Source organism: Chrysoperla carnea, chromosome X (assembly GCF_905475395.1).
Source record: "Chrysoperla carnea chromosome X, inChrCarn1.1, whole genome shotgun sequence".
NCBI classification, from domain to species: domain Eukaryota; kingdom Metazoa; phylum Arthropoda; class Insecta; order Neuroptera; family Chrysopidae; genus Chrysoperla; species Chrysoperla carnea.
The window spans coordinates 7,154,240-7,175,349 of record NC_058342.1 but is presented as its reverse complement, the minus strand read 5'-3'; the positions used below and the strand labels follow the sequence as shown (position 1 = coordinate 7,175,349).

The window sequence follows — 21,110 nt, the reverse complement described above, 5'->3', positions numbered from 1 at the left end:
TCTATAATGATGGCAAATTTAACTGAAAAATGCCAAAATATTATCGATTAAAATGGCACATATGGTTTAGTTAAAGCAAGAAAATTGTGTTGGAAATTTGATGAAAAAATGCCATGAACCTTTAGAAACTGCGTTAAATAAAATACACATACATCTATATTCAAAGAACCGAAGCTATGTAGGACAACGGGGGCAATGCACCAAGGACGTCTTTTCAAAATAATTTAAAATTTTGACGCACTCTAGCGTTTGCTATACCAATTAATTCCTAGTTTGTATTTATAGACCACCTAGGTAATATTGAAAAGTTTTTTTAGTAATTTGGAACAATGTCTTAATATTATTAAAAGTGAAAAAAAACACTTTGTGGTTTGTGGTGATTTTAATATAAATCAACTAGATATTCAGGATGAGAATATCTAGTTGATACAAAGTTTTGCTTTGGGGTTGTTCATAAAGGTTTCACGCATTAAGGGCCCCCCCCCCCGAAGTGGTTCGAAAATCATGACTATTGTGACAGTGTGTCTGTGGAGGGGGGGTGGTCAATATGACGTCCCATTTATTTAATATTGGCTTTTTTGGAATACCTATTCTTTTTTAGCTCATTCCGAAATTTCATTTTCAACATAAAAAAGTTTGTTTTCAACGCGATGAGTGGTATTTTAACATGGCGTGCAAGTTTTATGTATTTTGAATTTGTGACATCACATGAGGGGGGGAGTTGCAGCTGTAACCATTTGTGACAAAAGGGCGTGGGAAGGTCAAAAATTGCCAGAAAAAGCGTGAAATCTTTTATGAACAACCCCTTTGCTAAAACTAATTTTTTGTTTTATATCATTACTTCAACCATGCAGATTTTTATCAAAAACAACTTATTGATACATTAATGTTGGTCTAGTCAATAAGTTCAAATTTTTGAAATATAGAAATACTGGTAGTAAAAGCACGTGTAGCTCGTTGGATTCGGAATAATGTCTAGAAAAATGTATCGAAAGCAATTATTAGCCCAAAAAAAAAAAATTATTGCAAAAGTTATAAACAATTAAAGACGGAAAAAAGGTATTTAGTGTTTCGCTAATATTTCATCTAAAATACTATAATTAACACTTTTTCGATAATATTTCTTTTAATTTAACTTAAAAAAATTATTATAAAAAAAGATTAAAATTTTTTAAACTCTTGTGATATATAAAAAGGGCTCCACGAAGCCAAAAAAATTATTTAAACATTTTAAATAATTTATTAAGTTTTTAACTTTGATTTAAATAGTTTTTTTTTCTAATTTCCACAGAATAGTTTTAGACAAATTTTTGAAAACATATCATCCATCAACCGTTTTACCATAAAACCAATGTTAAATACGTCTACTTTTAAAGTCATTTATTTATTTAAATAATCGGCCAAACTGCGCCCCATTAAAATTTTTCGACCTTACTTTTTACGTCCTCAGAACGCTATAAAAATTTCAGCTTGATATCTCTTTTTGTTTTTGTGTTATCGTCATGAGATATCGGACAGACGACAGACAGACAGACAACCGGAAATGGATTATTTAGGTGATTTTATGAACACCTATACCAAAATTTTGTTCATAGCGTCGATATTTTTAAGCGTTACAAATTTGGTACTAAACTTAATATATCTTGATATATTTCATATACATGGTATAAAAATACAGGTTTTTATTTAAAATTGTCTTTCTGCTTGTACATACTATTATGTATCAGTATTAAATACAGCATAATTACTGCTTTCACATAGTGCACGCGTGTATATATGTTTTTAGACTGGACTGAAACGGACATACGACCTTACCTGTCTTTAATGAAAATTCTAGAAAAGCACAAACTTAAAGACAAAGTAAATAAATTTTGTGAAGATAACGCTAATATAAATTTTGGCGGAGTACAAGTTCTTCACATTCATAGTGTCTCCTTATCAGCAGAACGTTCGCATTGATTTTTAAAGTAGGTAGCCTTATGAATAAGCTTTGTTACGCCAGCGACACAAGGTTCGGAAATCGCATTTAAAAATGTCAAAATTGGTTGCTTTTTAGATGCTAATTAGGTATCGAAATCAGAAATCACGTCCTCTGTAACTTACACACCGGAACTCGGTTGCGTTGGTAGCATTATGTGATGCTAGCAACGCAATGAAAATTTTAATGAATAATTGCCTAATTAATAAACGAAAGCCTCGAATTTCGCAAAACAACGCATCTAAAAATCAGATCCCTCCAAAACAGGTATAAACTCAGCGTGGTAATTTAGTGATCATTAGGTGCTTGCAAGAAATTAAAATGAAAACGATCATAAATAAGTGTAAAAAAATAGGGCATACTTGATTTGAGAGAAACAATAAACAATATACCATAGTCTTAAAATGCTCGTAAACTATCACATAAACAATCAAAATAAAGTACTATTTAAATGCTTTATGAAAAACTACTGAACGGTTTTCTGTATTGTTTTAATTACGAGTTGGATGGATTGAGTTTATGGACTAAAGAGGAGTTGGCTTCTGAAGTTTTTAGCCCTTGTGTTCAAAAAGGGGCATTATTACCGAAAACGGATATTTTATCGTAAACTACATATAACAGTTCAAGTTAGAATTTTACATGCATTTCCTGTAATAGTGTCCCATTTTTGAACACAAGGGCTAAAAACTTCAGAAAACAACCAACTCCCTTATAGTCGAAACAAAAAATACAGAGTTATTAAAAAATAAAACAAGAAACGGTTTTTTTTTCGCTTATTTATGATTGTTTTCACTTTAATTTCTTGCAAGCACCTAATTAGCAATTCATTACCAAGCTTAAGTAGCATCTAAAAAGTACCTATTTGTGGCATTTTTGAAATGCGATTTCCGTACTTTGCGTCGCTGGCGTAAGCTTTATGAATACGGTAATGTTTAAAAAACAGCTTCGTTTAGAAAACAGATCATCATGATGTGTGAGCAGTTTTTCTGATTGCCTCTGAGTGAGAATGAGCAATTTATTTATTTTATTTTTTTTTCTGTCATTAAAATTTATGATACATACTTTTCCGAATTCAAAAACATTTAGCATCTATAATTGGGAACAGAAAGGAACTTATAAAAAAATATAGAAATTATGACTATTTTCATACCATTATGAAAATTTTATTTAAAAATAAAAAAATTTGCCACTTAAATAACAAATGGGTAAATAGCTTTTCGTGATTTAGGATAATTACTGAATTCTTTTCGATAGTTACGGTGTTTTCCTAAAGCCCAAATTGTCATTTGATAAGCACCAGCCAATGTGAATATTCCAGCTGGTAAACAAGATGTCATAATTGTAAATGCAATCCAACTACCGATTTCGTATGTGTAGTTTGGACATGATACAAAATTAAATAAAATTGTAAATGGATTTGATGTTGGTGTTGGAATTTTTCGTACAGTGCTGCCAGCTGGACGTAAATTACGCAATGCTATATGTATACTAAAGTTGCCAACTTCACAGAACTGAAACGCAAAGAAAATTTAAATTAATGAAAATAATAAATGGAGTAAATGATTTAAATATCATACATATACTTGGATCTCAATGATTGAACTACACTGCTGGACATATTTATAGGAACGTTTCAAAAAAATAGCATTTTTATCTGTATAAGAAAGTCTACCTGGAAAAAACCTGAAAGCAACTTACCGTATACTCGAATAAAGGATTCTACTAAGATAATTATAAAACTTCCAAATTTATATTTTTTATTCAGGAAAAACAAATATAAAAAAAGTACAATGAATAAAAACTTTAATAACTTTGGACGTTTTTTTTTTTTTCTTTAAGGTATTTCCAGCATGAAAGCACCTGTCGACAAATTTGGCCTATTTTTTTTAAGGAGATATGCATGGATGGAATAATACTAGGGATTTCAATAAAACTTCATAAATACATTTTTTGATTAACAAAGTTTTCAAAAATCACAAAAAATTCCTAGGTAAAAATTCCTATATATTTCTATTTCAAAAAATATAGAGAGTATGATAAAAAACTATCTGAAATATTTAGACGATCTTGTAGTATATAATAATACCATAAAAATATAATATTGTCGACGATATAAAAACAAAATTTTAATTTAATTATGATTTCATCGAAGATCCATCATTTGATGAACAGAGACGACTATAGTTAGAGTACTGATGATTGAAGAGAGATATTTATATTATCAAATTTATAAGCAGCATTTGTACACAATATATTATATATTTTTGCAGTTGTGTGGGATTGTAAAGCTAAAATAACACATTATTTGACTATAAAGCATGTATTTGGTTTATATGTATGTACCGTGCAATAAACTGAAACTTACATTACTGTACGGAAACAATCACCTTAACAGACTCAGAATAATATTAGCTGTGAGATCCCGAAGTTGTAAAATTTTTGATAATTTAGATCGCGAGATAATCAGCTGCAAAATTCGCGATTTCGAGGGTCAAGGCATGTAAAACTCACCGTCTTCCCAGCTATTTTTACGATATTAAAAAATTATGTCGACAGAATTTAAAAAAAGTAGAAGGGTTTTCGAGGTATTAATTTTGACGTAAATTGTCAAAATTGGGAACTTAGACATTAATTATCTCATATTTTAAACGGTCAAAATTTCTGAAACTTTAAGATTTAATAGGAAGTCCTATTCGTAGTCAGAGGAAAAAAAATCGTTAAATTCTGTCAAAAAGTGAGTTTTATCATAGGAACTACAAATACCATACTGAAAATATTTTAACGTATACTAATTCAATTTTTAGTACTTCATATTCCCCCCTGTTGTTTTTATGGCACATTCTAGCTTTCTTGGGATGCTTCTAATTAAATTGTCAATGAATTCCGAAATATCTTGTCCTATTCCTCAAATAAGGCAATTTTAAGCCTTAGTTTCTTGATGGTAGTTTTTGGAAATGCCAAACGTTACGAGCGCAATCATCGTCTGCCCATTTGCGATGATTGCGTGCAAATGTAAGTCTAGCAACTGGAAGACTTCGGGTCAATACTGGACTTTTCACAGCTATGTGAGATGTTAATCCAGTTTCCTTGATACTTATTTTTACTGTTTTCGAACTAACATTTCCATCCTGAACTTTCTGCACTTTTTTTATTCGTATCTCAGTTGCGTTGACAGTGCGATTATTTAATGCATAGTTTACCATAAATCTTTTGCTTAAGTTGTTGTTTTTTTTATAGGCCTTGTTATCTACGTCTTTTGAGAGTCCCGTCTTCTGAAGCCTACGGCATTCAGAAAACAAAACACTAAGGCATAAAATTGTCTTATTGGAGGCATGGGACAGAATACCACAATAATTAATTGACAATTTAAGTATGCTATGAATGCTAGAATGTTTCTTAAAAGCAACAGTACTAAAACAACATCCAAAGGTATTCAACTTTTAATTCATTGGAATTTTTTGGAAGAAATTTTATTTCTATTTATTTTTCCGTAATAAAAAAATAAAATTTTGAAGTTTTCTTCTCATCTTACATTACAGTATTCTTTATTGAAGGCTACGTTAAATTGCCCTCAGGTTTTTCTCAGACAAACTTTCTGATACAGACAAAAATGTTTTTTATGCGTTGTTTTAAATATGTCTCGCAGTGAATTTAGAAATATAAAGATTGCTAAATTATACAAATAACATCTTAAGTAAATAGAATTGAAAACAAACATTTGAATGTGTTAATTGTTGAAATACCATATATAGACAGTGTTAATTACTTAATAGTTTGTTTTTTGCATGTTATGTAAGTAAAGAAAGATAGCCACTGTTAGATAGCCACATATACATACATGTCACATACACACATAACTGATATTCCCATGCCATTCGCATACTATTTAATTTGCACCTGATTTCCACCCTCACGAGTAGACAGTGATGCTTATGAAAAAAAGTTTCAAACAAAAGTTGTTTATTTTTTTATAAGGAACACATTTAAACTTGTTGTTCTATCTATACCAGTTTTTCGTTTTTCAGTTACCATGTCCACAGACGAACGGGCATTGGAAAGCACAACTGGAAATGGATTTTATGAAAACCTATACCAAAATTTTGTTCGTAGCATCAATATTTATAAGCATTACAAACTTGGGACTAAACTTACAATACCTATATATTTATTACTTAAAATACCATGTATATATTTCATAAATACATGGTATAAAAAATACACGTACACCAACTGGGCCATATACGCTCAACGAATAATTAATTTTTGTTTGTTAATCAATTCAAACTTTTTAGTTTGTTTACCAAATTTTGTATACAAATTTAAACATCAAAGTCGATTTACGATTATTATTAATGTTTATAATACAATTACTGTAGGAAATGAAGCATTTAATGTTACAATTCTATGGAAAAAAAAAGAGTTTTTATGGGATCCAGCTCAAAATGTTCGTATTAATGTCTAGAAAAATCATATTTTATCATTATAAAGTGTGATTTTACCATGCGCGTATGTGCGCACACTGTAAAGTTCGTCCAAATTAATTCTGCTGAAAAATCATGAAATTTGAGAGAACACCCATATATTTTGGGCTTATCTAAGCATTGTTTGTCTCATGACATTTTTTCCCCAAAGATGGTAGTTTTTGAGATACCATTTTAATGCAAATTTGATATTGTCAAAATTAACGATTATTCCATCGTTTCGATCAAATATTTGGTATTTCAGTCCAATTTAAACGATTTTTGTCTGCAGAATTTTTTGCCCTCACCTCACCCTTTTTTGAGATAAAAGTGTTATAAAAAAATTAGCATTTTTATGCTAAAATTTTGTAATCAACAAAATTAACGATTATCGTATGATTGTGATCAAATATGTTATTCAAAAACGATTGAAATTAATTTTTTTGACTCTTCTAAGCACTTTTTGTATCTATTCATTTTTCGCCTTATCACAAAATTTTCGAGATATAAGCGTTTTAATCAAGCGTTTTATGCTTTTTTAGTAACACCTGTATCTCGAAAACAATGAGGTAAGATGAAAAATGGCAAGACACAAAAAGTGCTTAGAATAATCCAAAATATAAAGTCTAATTTAATTACAAAATTTTAGCTTAAGGTTTTATGAACGCCAAGGCAAGTTTAGACTTGAGATTAAAATTATTTGTACTTAGTTTCAACAATGTAAACGAAAAATAAGAATAATCTTTTTCGATATCTGCCTTGGTTTTCGAAATATCGAAAGCCAACGACACAGTTTCCCGTGATGATTCCACACGATGTAGTAAAAATGCAAGGACCTGATTGAAACCAACGTTGGCAGAATAGGGCCGGGAAAGCATTTTCATCAATTCTCTAATTACTGGTGATGCATTCAGGTTTCGCTGCCCACCTCTACTAATAGTACATTACAGTTAGTTTCAGTGTGCAACGTGCATTTTATTATTCTGCTAAATTTCCCGGTCCAAATTTTAAAGAAACTCAAATTTGACTAGGTTAGAATTTGTAAATGAATGGAGGTTTTTAAGCCCGCATGCCACTATAGAAATCCTATCGCATCCTTTAGTCCATACGCGGGGGGTTTCGTAGGAAATTATACCGGGATGAGTAGAGGTAGTGTTTTCTGAAGGTTTTTAGGTCGCTGAAAACGAATATGTGCGCCGATTTTACACAAAGCGTTGCAAACAACAGTTATTAACAATTTACTTGTTTAAATTACTGTAAATGGAAAACGAATTGAACATTATTATTACCAATGTTAAATATGCCCACTTTTGAATTTATTTATTTAATTAAAATAATTGGGTAACAATACCAGGCTCATACATCCTTAATTAGTCGCGCATAACGGTTTTTTTTTGTTTTTTTTTTTTCAATAATTTATTAAGATTTTAACTTTAATTTAAATAGTTTTTTTTTTTTTAATTTCCATCGACTAGTAGTGGAGAAATCTATGAAAACATATCATTGATCTACCGTTTTCCCATAAGACCAATGTTAAATATTGCGTACTTTTGAAGTCATTTATATATATTTTAATTATCAGGCAACCAGCCCCCCCCCCTAAAATTTTCAGAATTGATTTAGACTTAGTCCAACCATAAGTCCATATAAAAAAACATGCCTTTTATTCAAAATTGTCCTGGCACTCGTACATCCTTAAAAACTCGAATTTTTTTTTAAACGCTGATATCACTAAAATAGTCTGGCGATGTGGAAAAAACAAAGACACCTAATTTTTTTAAAATTTTCCAAAACATGAAATACAATAAGTTTCGCTTGTACCTTACAAACGGTGAGTTTTAGTCATACTCCCTTGATACAGTGCAATCTTAATAGAACGGACCTCAATATAACGAATTCTTCGATTTAACAAGTTTTTCGTAACCACTGAATTGTCCATAAGAGTCAATGTAAAATATACCACCAATATGTGACAATTAGTCCCATAGTATGTGATTCATGCCGCGACAGGTTTGGACACGTTTTCTTCGTAAAACAATTTAACAATCACTTCTTTACCATTGATAATGATTTAGCTGTCTGTGGATAACTAACTGATGCTGACATTGTCACATCTGTGTTACCGGTTACTAATGTGGAAGCGGAAGAAAGCGAGGAAGAAGGGGTGAAATTGATTAACATGACTTTACAATTAAAGATGCTCATAATGCTTTAAATATAATAAAATCTGTGTTTCTTACAAAGGGAGGTTTAAGCGACGATGTAGTCAAATCCATCACGAAATTGGATTGCGCTTTGGATGAGATAACTCTTACGGGTGATAAACAGACAACAATTTATGACTTTCAAATCAAAATGAACAAAATTAATATTAAGCTACCAAAATCCCATTGTTGATTTTTTTACCTTTAATTCGTGAGTTTTGTTGTACGATCTTTAAAATTAACATTAAACAAGTGAAAAAAAACAATTGACTGAATTAATTGTTGAAATACCATGTATAGACAGTATTAATTACTGTGTCACATTACACATACATACATGTCACACATATATAACTGATATTCCCATATAATATATACTATACAATTTGCGCCTAATTTGCGCTCTCACGGGTAAAGTGATGCTTACGAAAAAATGTTTCAAACAAAAGTTGTTTATTTTTGTATAAGAAACATTTTTATACCATGTATATGAAATATACATAGTATATTAAGTTTAGTCCCAAGTTTGTAACGCTTAAAAATATTGATGCTATGAAAAAAGTTTTGGTTTAGGTATTCGTAGAATCACCTAATTAGTCTATTTCCGTATGTCTGTCTGTCTGTCGTCTCTCGTCTGTCCGTCTGTCATCACGATTACTCAAAATCGAAAAGAGATATCAAGCTGAAGTTTTTTTTGAAGTCGAGTTCGTAAATGAGCAACATAGGTCAATTGGGTCTTGGGTCCGTAGGTCCCATCTTGTAAACCGTTAGAGATAGAATAAAAATTTAAATGTAAAATGTTCCTTATAAAAAAATAAACAACTTTTGTTTGAAACATTTTTTCGTAAACATCACTATTACCCGTGATTGCGCTAATTGTATGGTATGTATTATATGGGTATATCACTTATAAGTGTGTAACATGTATGTATGTGATAGAGTAATCAACACTGTCCATACATGGTATTTCAACAATTAACTCAGTCAATTGCTTGTTTTCACTTGTACTGCATTTAATTTGGATGCTGTATTAATTTGTAAAAATTTTGTTGCATACCTACTTATTTTTAAATAGAAAATACATACAGTAATTTGATAAAAATGTGCTATCATTTATTAGTAGAAGTTGTTCTTCATAACAAGAGGAATGCGTAATGCTGAGGTGAATAAAACTATTTCCTTGCCTCTTTATAACGAATTTTAGACCAACCTAACCTCAATATAACAAACCACAGCTTAACGAATTACTTGATATAATAACTTGATATTTTATATTGAGATTGCACTGTATTTATTATTTACATCTACTACCGTTTAAGGTTATTAATGTCATTGCCAATTGGTTTTACATTGTCATTGTAATTTAAATGTTCATATTAAAAAATATCTAGTTTAAATTAAATCTACTTTGATTGCATATATTTATCAAGTCAATAAAATTTTTAAAAAATCGGCACACAAGTAGGAGCTGCAGAGTCTTAGCGATTTTTCTAAAATGTAGCAGAAAATATAATAATTTATTTATTAAAAAGTTTCCATCACATATATTAATATCAAAAATGTTGGATGAATATCGTTGATGTAGTATATGAAGTGTCCCGAAACTATCGCATTATAACAGCAGAGTCGCTTTTTGCAAATTGGGGATATCTACCAGTTAAGTATTTGCGCACTTTTGGAAATCGATAATAAAAACATAAATAACATGTGTATATTATTAATTTTTCATAGCATTTTTATTAGATATGTGCTAACTGGCCGATTAGTTGGTTATAAAACTATTCGACCAAGCCGATCACTGTTTTGGGGGTATTCAATAATTTTCCGGGCGCTTCGTATACATCGTATAGTTCATCGCACGCAAGTCGTTGTGTTTTGTTTACTTTGCCTTGTCCTTTGATTATTGCTTTTTCACGGATCAGAATACTGTTTTGTGTAAAAATTAAGTTCTGAAACATGTTACAATTAAAAGTCACAATTAAATTTTTAAAAAGATTGTCTGAAAATTATGATCTTAATATCTGAAAAACATGCATCATTTTTAGACAATCTGTTAAAAAATTTAATTGTGATTTCTTAATATGTTTAATATCAATTTCTCAAGGTTAATGGTGTTTCTATTTCTGTAGCGCCTTAACAACCTCAAACTGATAGAGCTCAATTACAATTTATATTTAAACATGACAAAAGAAATGAAAGTCTGGTGCATGCATTTTTTTTGACCAATTGAATAATAATTCCGATAAAGTCAAGTATAATCAGTGTCAAATCATAATTTCTCGTGATGGGCAGGGAAAAACAGTAAATACTACGAGTATGATCAATCATATCAAATACCGACATCCAACCCAATGCGTAAGACTGTTTTACAATAAATGTTAATTAACAATCAAGGCTTTTTACATTGTAATTCCTTCTATATATATTTTATTGAGAAATACATACAAAGTAAGAGGCCGGATAGTCGGCGCTTTTTTCCGAATAATCGATCACTACAAAATTGACCGGATAGACGGCTTTACCGACTAAGTCGGAACATCTCCAATTTTTATCGATAAAACTTATTTTTCGAGTTTCAACCATATGTCAACTTAAAAAAATTGGTAAGCACCCTGTATATAAAAACAAAGGAACAAATATTTTGGCAACGTGACTGCATTTTCAATCACAATATACATTTGACGTAAAACTGTCATTGCCTATCTCCAAAAACGCTACACAGAATACTTCAAACGCAAAATTCCCAATTTGGAGGCGAGAGCAAACGCAACTCTAAGTGATTCAAAGAGTAAAATTCTGTATCTGACGTACCATTATTAGATAGGACTTTGCTAATTATCGTTGCATATTTTAAGAATTTCTCTTTTAATATTAGTAAAACTAAAATTTTTATAATAATTTAAACTATAGAAAACAAAATATATACTAAAAAGGTCATCTGTAATACATTTTATTTTTTACATTTTTGCTTATTTCAATTTTGTTAATATCAATCGGTAAATATTCAAAATTATGAACAAAGCCTTCAAAACTATGCAGATGTTGCAGTCAGTAATGGCTAACATGATGAATGGCTTAAACTGACTGCTAGAGATGTGCATAAATTAATTGACCTGCTTATCTCCTTAACTAATGAAGATCCCATTTCAACTTCTGGTGTATTATTTAGATACTATATAATATTAAGCTATATTTTGAAATAAAATTTTTTTTTTTTTTTTGAATGGTCGAAGTTTCCAAAGTTTTATTTTAAAATGTTTACTTCCGGTTTAGGAGACTTAAAAATTTTTTTTTTTCAAATTTGATTTCTTTTTAAAAAGATCAGGAAATTTTCTATACAAATCGCGTAGTTTGAAAATTTATTGTTATTATTTTCAATACGAAAAAATTCTCTACAAAAATCCTAATTTCGATTTAGACGATTCTTCAAGAGCCCATAACTACACAAATACACATCATATGAAAAAAAATTGTGTTCAATTTATATCTACTAAAAGTATAACAGGACCTAATATGAACAAATTTCAGAACCTCACTTTTTCCCCTGTCCGCTTGACCTGAAATGCACCAAAAGCATTTTGAAGCATTTAATGTCTAAAAATATTTTCAAAAATCAAACATTACAAGCTTTAAGAAGGCTTTTTTTGCCCTCGATATGAACATTATTGACGAAGTTATATCGTTTTAAAAATTACATTAAAAAAATTGAGAATTTAATAATTTGAACAAAATTTCAGAATTCGAAAAAAAAAAGAAAATATTTATATAGAAAGTCTTACAATGCCATATAATATCATTTATATTGTTTTACTTTCTATTTTAGTTTAGAAAATTCGTTAATATATTTTAGTATTTTTACGACCATTTAACAAAGAAATTAAACTCGATTTTCACCTTTAGAACCCTACGCTACCACTGAAAACATTATCGAAAAATAGTTTAAATTTATTTTTATTCTAATTTTTGGTTATTTATATTCTAATGTTGTAAGCGTTAGTAAGGATACACCCAAGCAAGCGTAGAAAAAACTTATTATACCGGTAGAAAACTCCAGACCGTTTTCACATACGGGAAGGGGAAAATATAGGCTTGGTACATTAATAGAAATTCGAGAACCACTGAACGTAGAGTAACAATAGAGACTAAAAATTTCTTTTGGAAAAGTTATAGTTTTCCCCAACAAAAGAATGTGCAAAACGCATTTGGATAACCTTTGGTGTAGTAGAGGGGTAGCGAAAGTTGCTACATCTATTAATATTGTTAAGAATTGGAAATTATTTTGCCAATTAAATTCATTTTACAAACTCACTTTTTACGTCCGAAGTACGCAGAACATTTTTTGCCCTAAATTGCAAAAAAATGGATTCAACCCCTAAAATCAACCCCCATTTCTCCATTTTTAAAGGTCTTGAGTTTAATTGATTTTTAATATGTTACTTTCACCCCAAACCTACATTTCCATCTAGTTGCTGCAAGTTTTGTCAACAAATTGCATATGGACTAAGAGATGCGATAGAGTTTCAATAGTGGCATGCGGGTTTAAAAACATCCATTAATTTACAAACTCTAGTCTAGATAAATTTAAATTTCTTTAAAATTTGGACCAGGGGATTTAGCAGAATAATAAAATGCATGTTGCTCACTTAAACTAACTGTAATGTAATATTAGCAAGGGATCACTAGCAATTAGAGCAATTGGTTTCAATCAGCTAAATGCATTTTTACTACATCCCTCCACGTCCTCTGTGCGGAGTCATCACGAGAAACTGTGCCATTGGGGTCAAAACCGGCGTTCTAAAATCATAGCTCCAAGGTTGTTAAACGGTTTAGAGGAGGCTGCGTAAATTGAGAAAATAATGAGCTTTGCTTATAGCTGGGAATACTTCCAAGAAAGATTTAAGAGCGATTAACAGGCTTTAATTTTTAAGGAGAGTAACACAATATACCTCAGTCCTCTAAATGAATGTCGGCACCGTAAAACGAATCCTTCAACATGAAATCAAAATTACCCTGGCAAGAATCAATTTAATAAAATGCAGACGAATTGAGTAAAAAATGTACGATGAACAATAAATTAAACTAGTCTAGTACTAATTGCATGTCATTCCATTCTTGTCGTTTTGAGATTTTAAATCTCAAATTTAAGAGAAACGGAACCATCATTTTTAGACCGTGAGTCAATTATTCTTCATTAGCCGACACGATAAGCTTTAAAATGAGAGGTAAATGATGCAATTTGATTTCGGAGGCTAGAGAAATAGAATATAAGATTTTTAAATTATACATACCACAAATCCAAGTAGCCCACCATAAATAATAAGTGGATGTGGAGCAGTGTAGAGGGGATGATTTACGTGATACGCCACATACATTGTAAACAACCAATAGTACAGACAATTTTTAAATAAATTTCTGATTGGCATTGTAGCATGAGAAAATCTGTGTACAAATAATGTTTCCAATATTCGTTTGGCATAATGCACCGTATAACAAATGGCAGCAAGGCTGAAATTTAAATTAAATATTATTTTAAATCTAAATTAATTAATTTTGTATACAAATGATTCGGGGTTCAGGGTTAGATAAGATTCATGGTTAGTTATCTTAAATACCTATGTAAGCGCTGAGTGGGTTTTGTATGCTTATACAAGCTGAATCCGAATTTTCAACTTGCTCATCGATTAGAGTGGGGGTAAACTATTGGAAATTTTGTCCCATTTTATTCTATATGAAAAAACAAATATTAATTTTTTTGTTCGTTTTGATACGACCAATAGAACTGAAGATATGGTTAAAAATGTAAACAAAAATGACGGTGCATAAGGTCGGCGCGTAGAGCTAGGTTTGAAACGTCCATAGATTGGCCAATAAATAATATTTTTGCACTTGAAGGCACTCGTTTTAAAGATATGAGTCCTTATTTTAATTTTATGCATATAAAAACACGTTTTATGCAATAGCGACGAAGCTAGCACGATTGTAAGTATTAAGTTTTCTCATTTTTCTGGCCCGCTTTTAGTGTATAAGTCGAAAGCAAGCCCTTAGCGAAAGAAAACCCCACATAATTATATAGAAGAAAATTGCAAATTTCTTCTAGTTTAAGAATTTTTTATATTTTTTCAAATATCTCTATTAAAACTTGAGTTATTGCAACCGAACACGAATGTATGATGAAATTTTGCGTAAAACCGTGTAACTTTGAATAGCTGTATCTCCGAAATTATCGGACCTATAAAAATCGGCTTGATCTCAAATTATTGCAAATTTAACTTTCTTTAAAAATTACAAGTTTTGATGAAAAACCAGTCCTTCCAGGTCAAAATCGACAAAAAGAAAATGAGGTCAAAATTTTCGCGGTTTATCTTATTTTTCGGCATGATCCGGTCGTTTGCCGAGGTAGAAAATTTGGATTTAGCATTGCCTTTACATTGTAAACAACAGATCAAAAAAACAAACATACCTGATTTGATGCAACGTTCATTCCTTTTACATGTTTAAATTAATTGAATCATAATTGATTAAGACATTCGCGTTCATGGCAATAACTCAAGTTTTAATAGAGATATTTGAAAAAATAAAAAAGATCCTTAAACTAGAATCAATTTTCAATTTTCTTCTATATAATTACGTGGAGTTTTCTTTCGCGAAGGGCTTGCTTTCGACTTATAAACTAAGAGCGGGTCGGAAAAATGATAAAACTTAATAATTACAATCGTGCTAGCTTATTTATTGGCCATTCTACGGACGTTTCAAACCAAGCGCTGCGCGCTGATATTATGCGCTGTCATTTTTGATTACATTTTTAACCATATCTCCAGCTCTATTGGTCGTATCAAGACGAATAAAAAAAAATGAATATTTGTTTTTGCATATAGAATAAAATGGGACAAAATTTTCAATAAATTAAGAGCTATGGCCGTATAAACAATTAATTTTTTTTAAACTTCGTACCAAGAAATCGGCCTATTAGAGGGTTTTAACCAATTTTTTACAAATTACAAAAGAACTCTGCATCAAATAAAAAAAAAAAAAGTTCAAATAAAAGTTCTATCTTATTGAATTGTGCACACTTGTGTTTCTTCGTGCAAATTTTAAAATGCTAATTCAATCTAATGAAAAAGAATCCATTTTATAAACCGTTAGAGATAGAACAAAAGTTTAAATGTAAAAAAAAAAAGTTAAAATGTAAAAATTTTTTAACTTTTGTTAAAAACGATTTTTTGTAAACATCACTGTTTAACCCGTGAGGGCACAAATTAGGAAAAAAATTTGGTATACATTTTCTCCAAAAGTTGAACATTTGCAGGTAGTTTCAACTAATAGCCTGGTGAAACCCTTTCGAAAAACAAACAAAAAATTCTAGAAAATATTGTTTTGGAGAAAATGGATACCAAAGTGTTAATCCCGTTAATCCTAATTTTCATCCTCACGGGTAAACAGTGGTGTTTATGAAAAAATATTTCAAACAAAAATTGTTTATTTTTTTATAAGGAATAGCTTTTACATTTAAACTTTTGTTCTACCTCTAACGGTTTATGCAAAAATATGCACAATTAAATCAAGTAAAACTGAACTTGAACTTGAACTTTTTTTTTTAATTTTATGCATAGTTTTTTTTTGTTATTTGTAAAAAACTGATTAAAGCCATCCAAAGAGGGGGTTAGGCCCTCTTTGAGAGGCCAATTTTTTGGCACGAAGCTTTTACAACCTAAGAAATAACTAGTAATACAACCTAATAAGTCATGAATAAAAATCTAATTAATCTACGGAGGCCCAATGTAAAATTTGACAAAATTTCTATCGAAAACAAAAAATACGTTGTTATAGAAGAAAACAAGCCAAGAAACATAGCGTTTTATGTGAACGGCTAAGTTAATCTAAAAAATTCGCAAAAGTCGAGAAAACGGTTTGCTTGTGAAAAAAAGTTGTAGATCTCAAAAATGCCTATCGATTTGGATGCGTAGGTACCAAGATAACTATTTTCATTTTCGATTTTAAAGTTGATATTTGGTAAAGTTATGAATAATAGGTTCACAAACCTTAATTTTTTTTAGCAAAACAATTTGAAAATTTTTCAAAATATCGAAAGAAAAATATTTTTCTCGTAAAAACTTTCCCGTTGCTTGAGGAATTGTGGTAGAGCAGTTTTCCGGAGCTTACTCTCTTCGTCTAAATTTCTTCTTTTATGATATTTTAGCAGTAATTAAAATTTTTTAATTTTTGATGTCTAAATCAGACCCCGAAAAAGTCTACTTTCGTGGTATGGGTCAAAAATAAAACTCGTTGAGCTCTAAAACTTGCACACGTTATTAATAAATACTTACTTTAAAATATTTTTTAAAAAATCCCTAAAAATGCACTATTTCGAGGCCCGATTTTACATCAAAAATTAAAAAATTTTAATTGCTAAAATATCATGATAGGAGAAGTCTAAACAAAGAGATTAGCCCCCGAAAAACCGCTCTACTATAATCCCCCGACCAAAAGGAAAGGTTTTACATTTTAAAATGTTTTGCGAAAAAAAAAAAACTAAAGTTTTGTGAACCTATTACTCATAACTTCAACAAATATCAACTTTAAAATCGAAAATGAAATTTTTTCAAGTTTTCGCGGCACCTACGCATCCAAATCGTATTTACCAGCCGTCTAGTCTATTACCAACTTTTTTTTTTATCGTAAGTAAACCGTTTTTTTTTTTTTTTACATATGGGAATTTTATAGGTTAACTAAGACATTGATTAACCGTAAACATAAAACGATATGTTTCTTGTAAACATAAAACGATATGTTGCTTGTTTTCTTTTATAACAACGTATTTTTTTTTATTCTGATATCAATTTTGCCATTCGTTTCGCAGATTAATTGGATTATAATAAGTAAAGCCAAGAAAAATAATAAATATTTATATTATAGCTTCGGTTTTTCGTCGACAATCAAGCCTACACGAGCGCTTTCAGTGAATAACTTTGGCGTCATTGAAAAATAACAATTAATTAAACTGATTGGATTAGAATTGTAAACATAAGAGACGAAATTGCATAAATTTTTTAAATGTAAATAAAAATAATTACTTAAACTTAAATTAGTTTTACAAACCGCTGTAATTGTTGTTTATATTTAATATGGGTGTAAGCAACAAAATTGCTGATTAAAGTTGACGTTTCACCCTTTCGATTCCCGTCAAGCAGATTGCGATCGGATAAAAAATCAGACCTTGCTGTCTGCACAAAGTCAACAACTTTTTTCAGACATTTAGAGCAAAATGAAAATATGCAAAAACTATTAGGCTGAATAAAACGTTCCAAAGTTAATTTTTTTTCGTTGAGGTTTCAACTACAAGTCAATTTTATGATAAATAATTGTTTTCAGATAAATAAAATCAATTGAATAATTAGCGTTTTTTAGAAATTTTTTCCTTTTAAGTTATAGAAAAACATCTAAGGAACAGAAAGTTCCATAGAGTTTCCTAAGTGCTCCATTTATGAGTTATATAGATTACAAGAAGCAAAAAAAAAAAGAAAAAAAAATGGGCCGATTTTGTTTAATAACTCCAGTTACCAGGTTCCGGATGAATGGACTTGACAGATCCATTATGAGAACCCCCTTCCAGAGTAAAAAAAGTTCTGATCTGTAACCGTAAAAAACATGTAAGCCATATCATTAAAAATCCGAAACGGTACCACAGACCCCAAAAACTTAAAACAAAACAGAAATTTTTGTATTTGTAAGTTCACTTCAGAAAATTGTATAGGTATAAAACTATCATATTTTCGCCCGACAAACTCTTTAATTTATTATTTTGTCAATTAAACGCCAAGTTTTGTCTAGCCTGTGAGAGATATCGATTCCAGCTAAATATATATAGTTTCGGTATACATTTCAGTATTTTCAGTGATATTTTTGATTATACATACTTCTACTCTAAAATTTATTGTAGCAAGTTTTAACTATATTATAATTAAAAAAAATACCGATGACATGCAAAATAAAATTTTACGTACTCAACAACATAGTGGGTTTGAACTGATGAATCTAATGTACCATAAAATATCCAAGGCCTTTGATACAACCATAAATATACAATTAATGGTCCTGCATATTCCGCTAAGAAAACTGTCTTCCACCCAATTTGTGGTCCTAAATCTTTCAGATACAATTTACGATCTCCATCAAACTTTAATGAATTCACTTGTACTTTATCATCTAGTGTTTTTTCACGCGGTTGCAATCGAATTGATTGTCGTTCAATCGGCAAACCTTTTTTCAATTGTGATACTTGTTTTTTTACATCTTTAATTGTTGAATTTTGATTGATTGTTATACTTCCAAGTGGTTTTGAACTAGATGCACTTAAAATTTCCACCTATAATATAAAAATTAAAATAAAAAATTTATTAATAGTTTTATTAACCTTTAAAAAATCATAAAGTTAATTGAATATAGTAAAAGAAATTAAAAAAAAAAAAAAATTATACCTCCATTATTAAATGAATGTTTTCAATATGACTTCAAATCAACAAGTCATGGAACAAGTTATAAAATTTTTAATTACTAGAACACCTGAATTGAATTGTATACCTAAGTTCAATGTCTAAATAAGTAATTTATACATTACAAATATAAATGCCATTTGTAATGTATGCGTAAACCATATAAACTAAATATTGCTTATTCTCAATATAATATACGTATATTTATAGTCAGGAAAATAGAGGTGTTTTAATTAACTCACGAACTTCAATATTTAAATATCAATATTTTGTTTTCACAAATTAGGGTTGATAAGTAAGAAAAGGATATAATAATTATTTTGTACAACCTAGACTGTCACAGATATTGGAAACATGACAGATTGTGTAGACTGCACATTTAGGGTAAAAATATGGCCACCCTACAGAGAAAAGTATAAAACAAATTCACGTAAAAAATCTTTCTTTCTCTGAGCAGAAAATCAAAATGTTAATCCTACTCAGTTTAAAAAATTGTATAAAATAACTAATTACTTTTGAATCAATTAAATTAGTTATTGTTGAATTATTTTAAAATCTGTTTCAAATTAAGCAGAAGTGAGGCTCCATCTATTTTTTTATTATATTCGACAATAATCAACCATTTTCAGCCTTTGTGTTAACTTTATGATTCAAATGTCCAATCGGTCTACGGGTTTTTTAGCACTTGCGTTCAAAAATATTACCGAAAACGGAGATATTATCGTAAACGATACCCCCCTATATTTTCTTTGTGCAAAGATATTATATATAGAAAAATATAGTCAATTGAGTAATGTGCAGTAAAATTAAATAATATTGAATTTAAAATTAATTAACTTACAAATGGTACGCTTGACTCGGCAGCCAATAGTTCATGCTGTCACGAGACGCTCAATCCGATGCAAAAGGACCATTACTGACATCTTAATTTTGACAGATATTTGGTTACATGGACATGAAATCTCCTATACCGAGCTATAAGCGCCCGTGGCTGAATTTACGTCGTGGAGAGGGTACAGAAAAAAAGGCCCCTATCTTTCGAATGAGAGAAAAAAATAAATCATGATACGCAGTACAAAGTACGCAACGAGATAGAGGCTTTTTTTCTGCTACCCTTCTCCACTCGAGTTACACGTCCTTATACATATATAGATATGCTATTTCTCCATGGTATAATGTACGAATTAATATTAGATACTAGTTGTGAACTACTCGTTTCGGTAGGCAACTTTAATTTTAAATACAAAGATTATTGTGTAATATTCTTCACTTCATATGCCGCCACTTATTCTTTTTTTGTTCATAATTTCGTCGATTTAGTTAGTAAATTTTATAAAATTTGATAAACCCCCGATAAAACAGTTCTGTCAACGGAATTGAGAACTTTAAACTGGAATAACTGTGTTTAAGATCTGGCCCTCGGGCTGATCTTCGGTCTTTGGCCTGATCTTCAGCCTTTGGCCTGAAACGGACTCGATTTTTACTAACAGATGACTGACGTAATATTTTTAATATAGCATGCGGAATCATTTTTAGAATATAGCTTTAAAATTTAAACCAAGGTGACTGATAATGACTTTCATGAAAATTGTGAAAAATCGCAAAATTATTAAAATCGAAACAGTAAACTTCATAATTTTCCAGTTTAAAATTTTCCTAGATCTGGCATTGTCTGAACAAATTAAAATTAAGATAATACAGTTTGCAAAATTCGAAAAATTAATAATTTCCTCGAAATTTGTTTTTTCGTCAATGGACTTACTATCGAACAGTGACGTTTTTACGACATTTTCTTAGGGGGGGTAATAACTTCAAGAAGTCGCCTTGTAACTGTAAGAGAGGGTTAAAGGAAAAAAAATTAAAACAAACACTTTTTTAATAACACTTTATTATTTGTAATTTTAAATCTCTATGTAAAATAAAAACACTTTACAAAAATAAACTTTAGGGTTTTAAGGAACATAATGGTTATTAAAAA

General features: G+C 30.0%; 1 protein-coding gene across 1 annotated transcript; it reads right to left on the bottom strand.

Annotated features, from left to right (window-relative positions):
* Window positions 1–3,119: 3,119 nt before the first annotated feature.
* On the bottom strand, window positions 3,120–19,268 carry LOC123302100 (very-long-chain enoyl-CoA reductase). Its single transcript, XM_044884888.1, has 4 exons — window positions 19,118–19,268; window positions 18,644–19,005; window positions 13,931–14,147; window positions 3,120–3,489 (listed from the first exon to the last, which is right to left on the bottom strand). The coding sequence occupies exons 1-4, from the start codon at window positions 19,121–19,123 to the stop codon at window positions 3,169–3,171; spliced, it is 906 nt and encodes a 301-aa protein (XP_044740823.1). The 5' UTR covers window positions 19,124–19,268; the 3' UTR covers window positions 3,120–3,168.
* Between the last annotated feature and the right edge of the window lie 1,842 nt (window positions 19,269–21,110).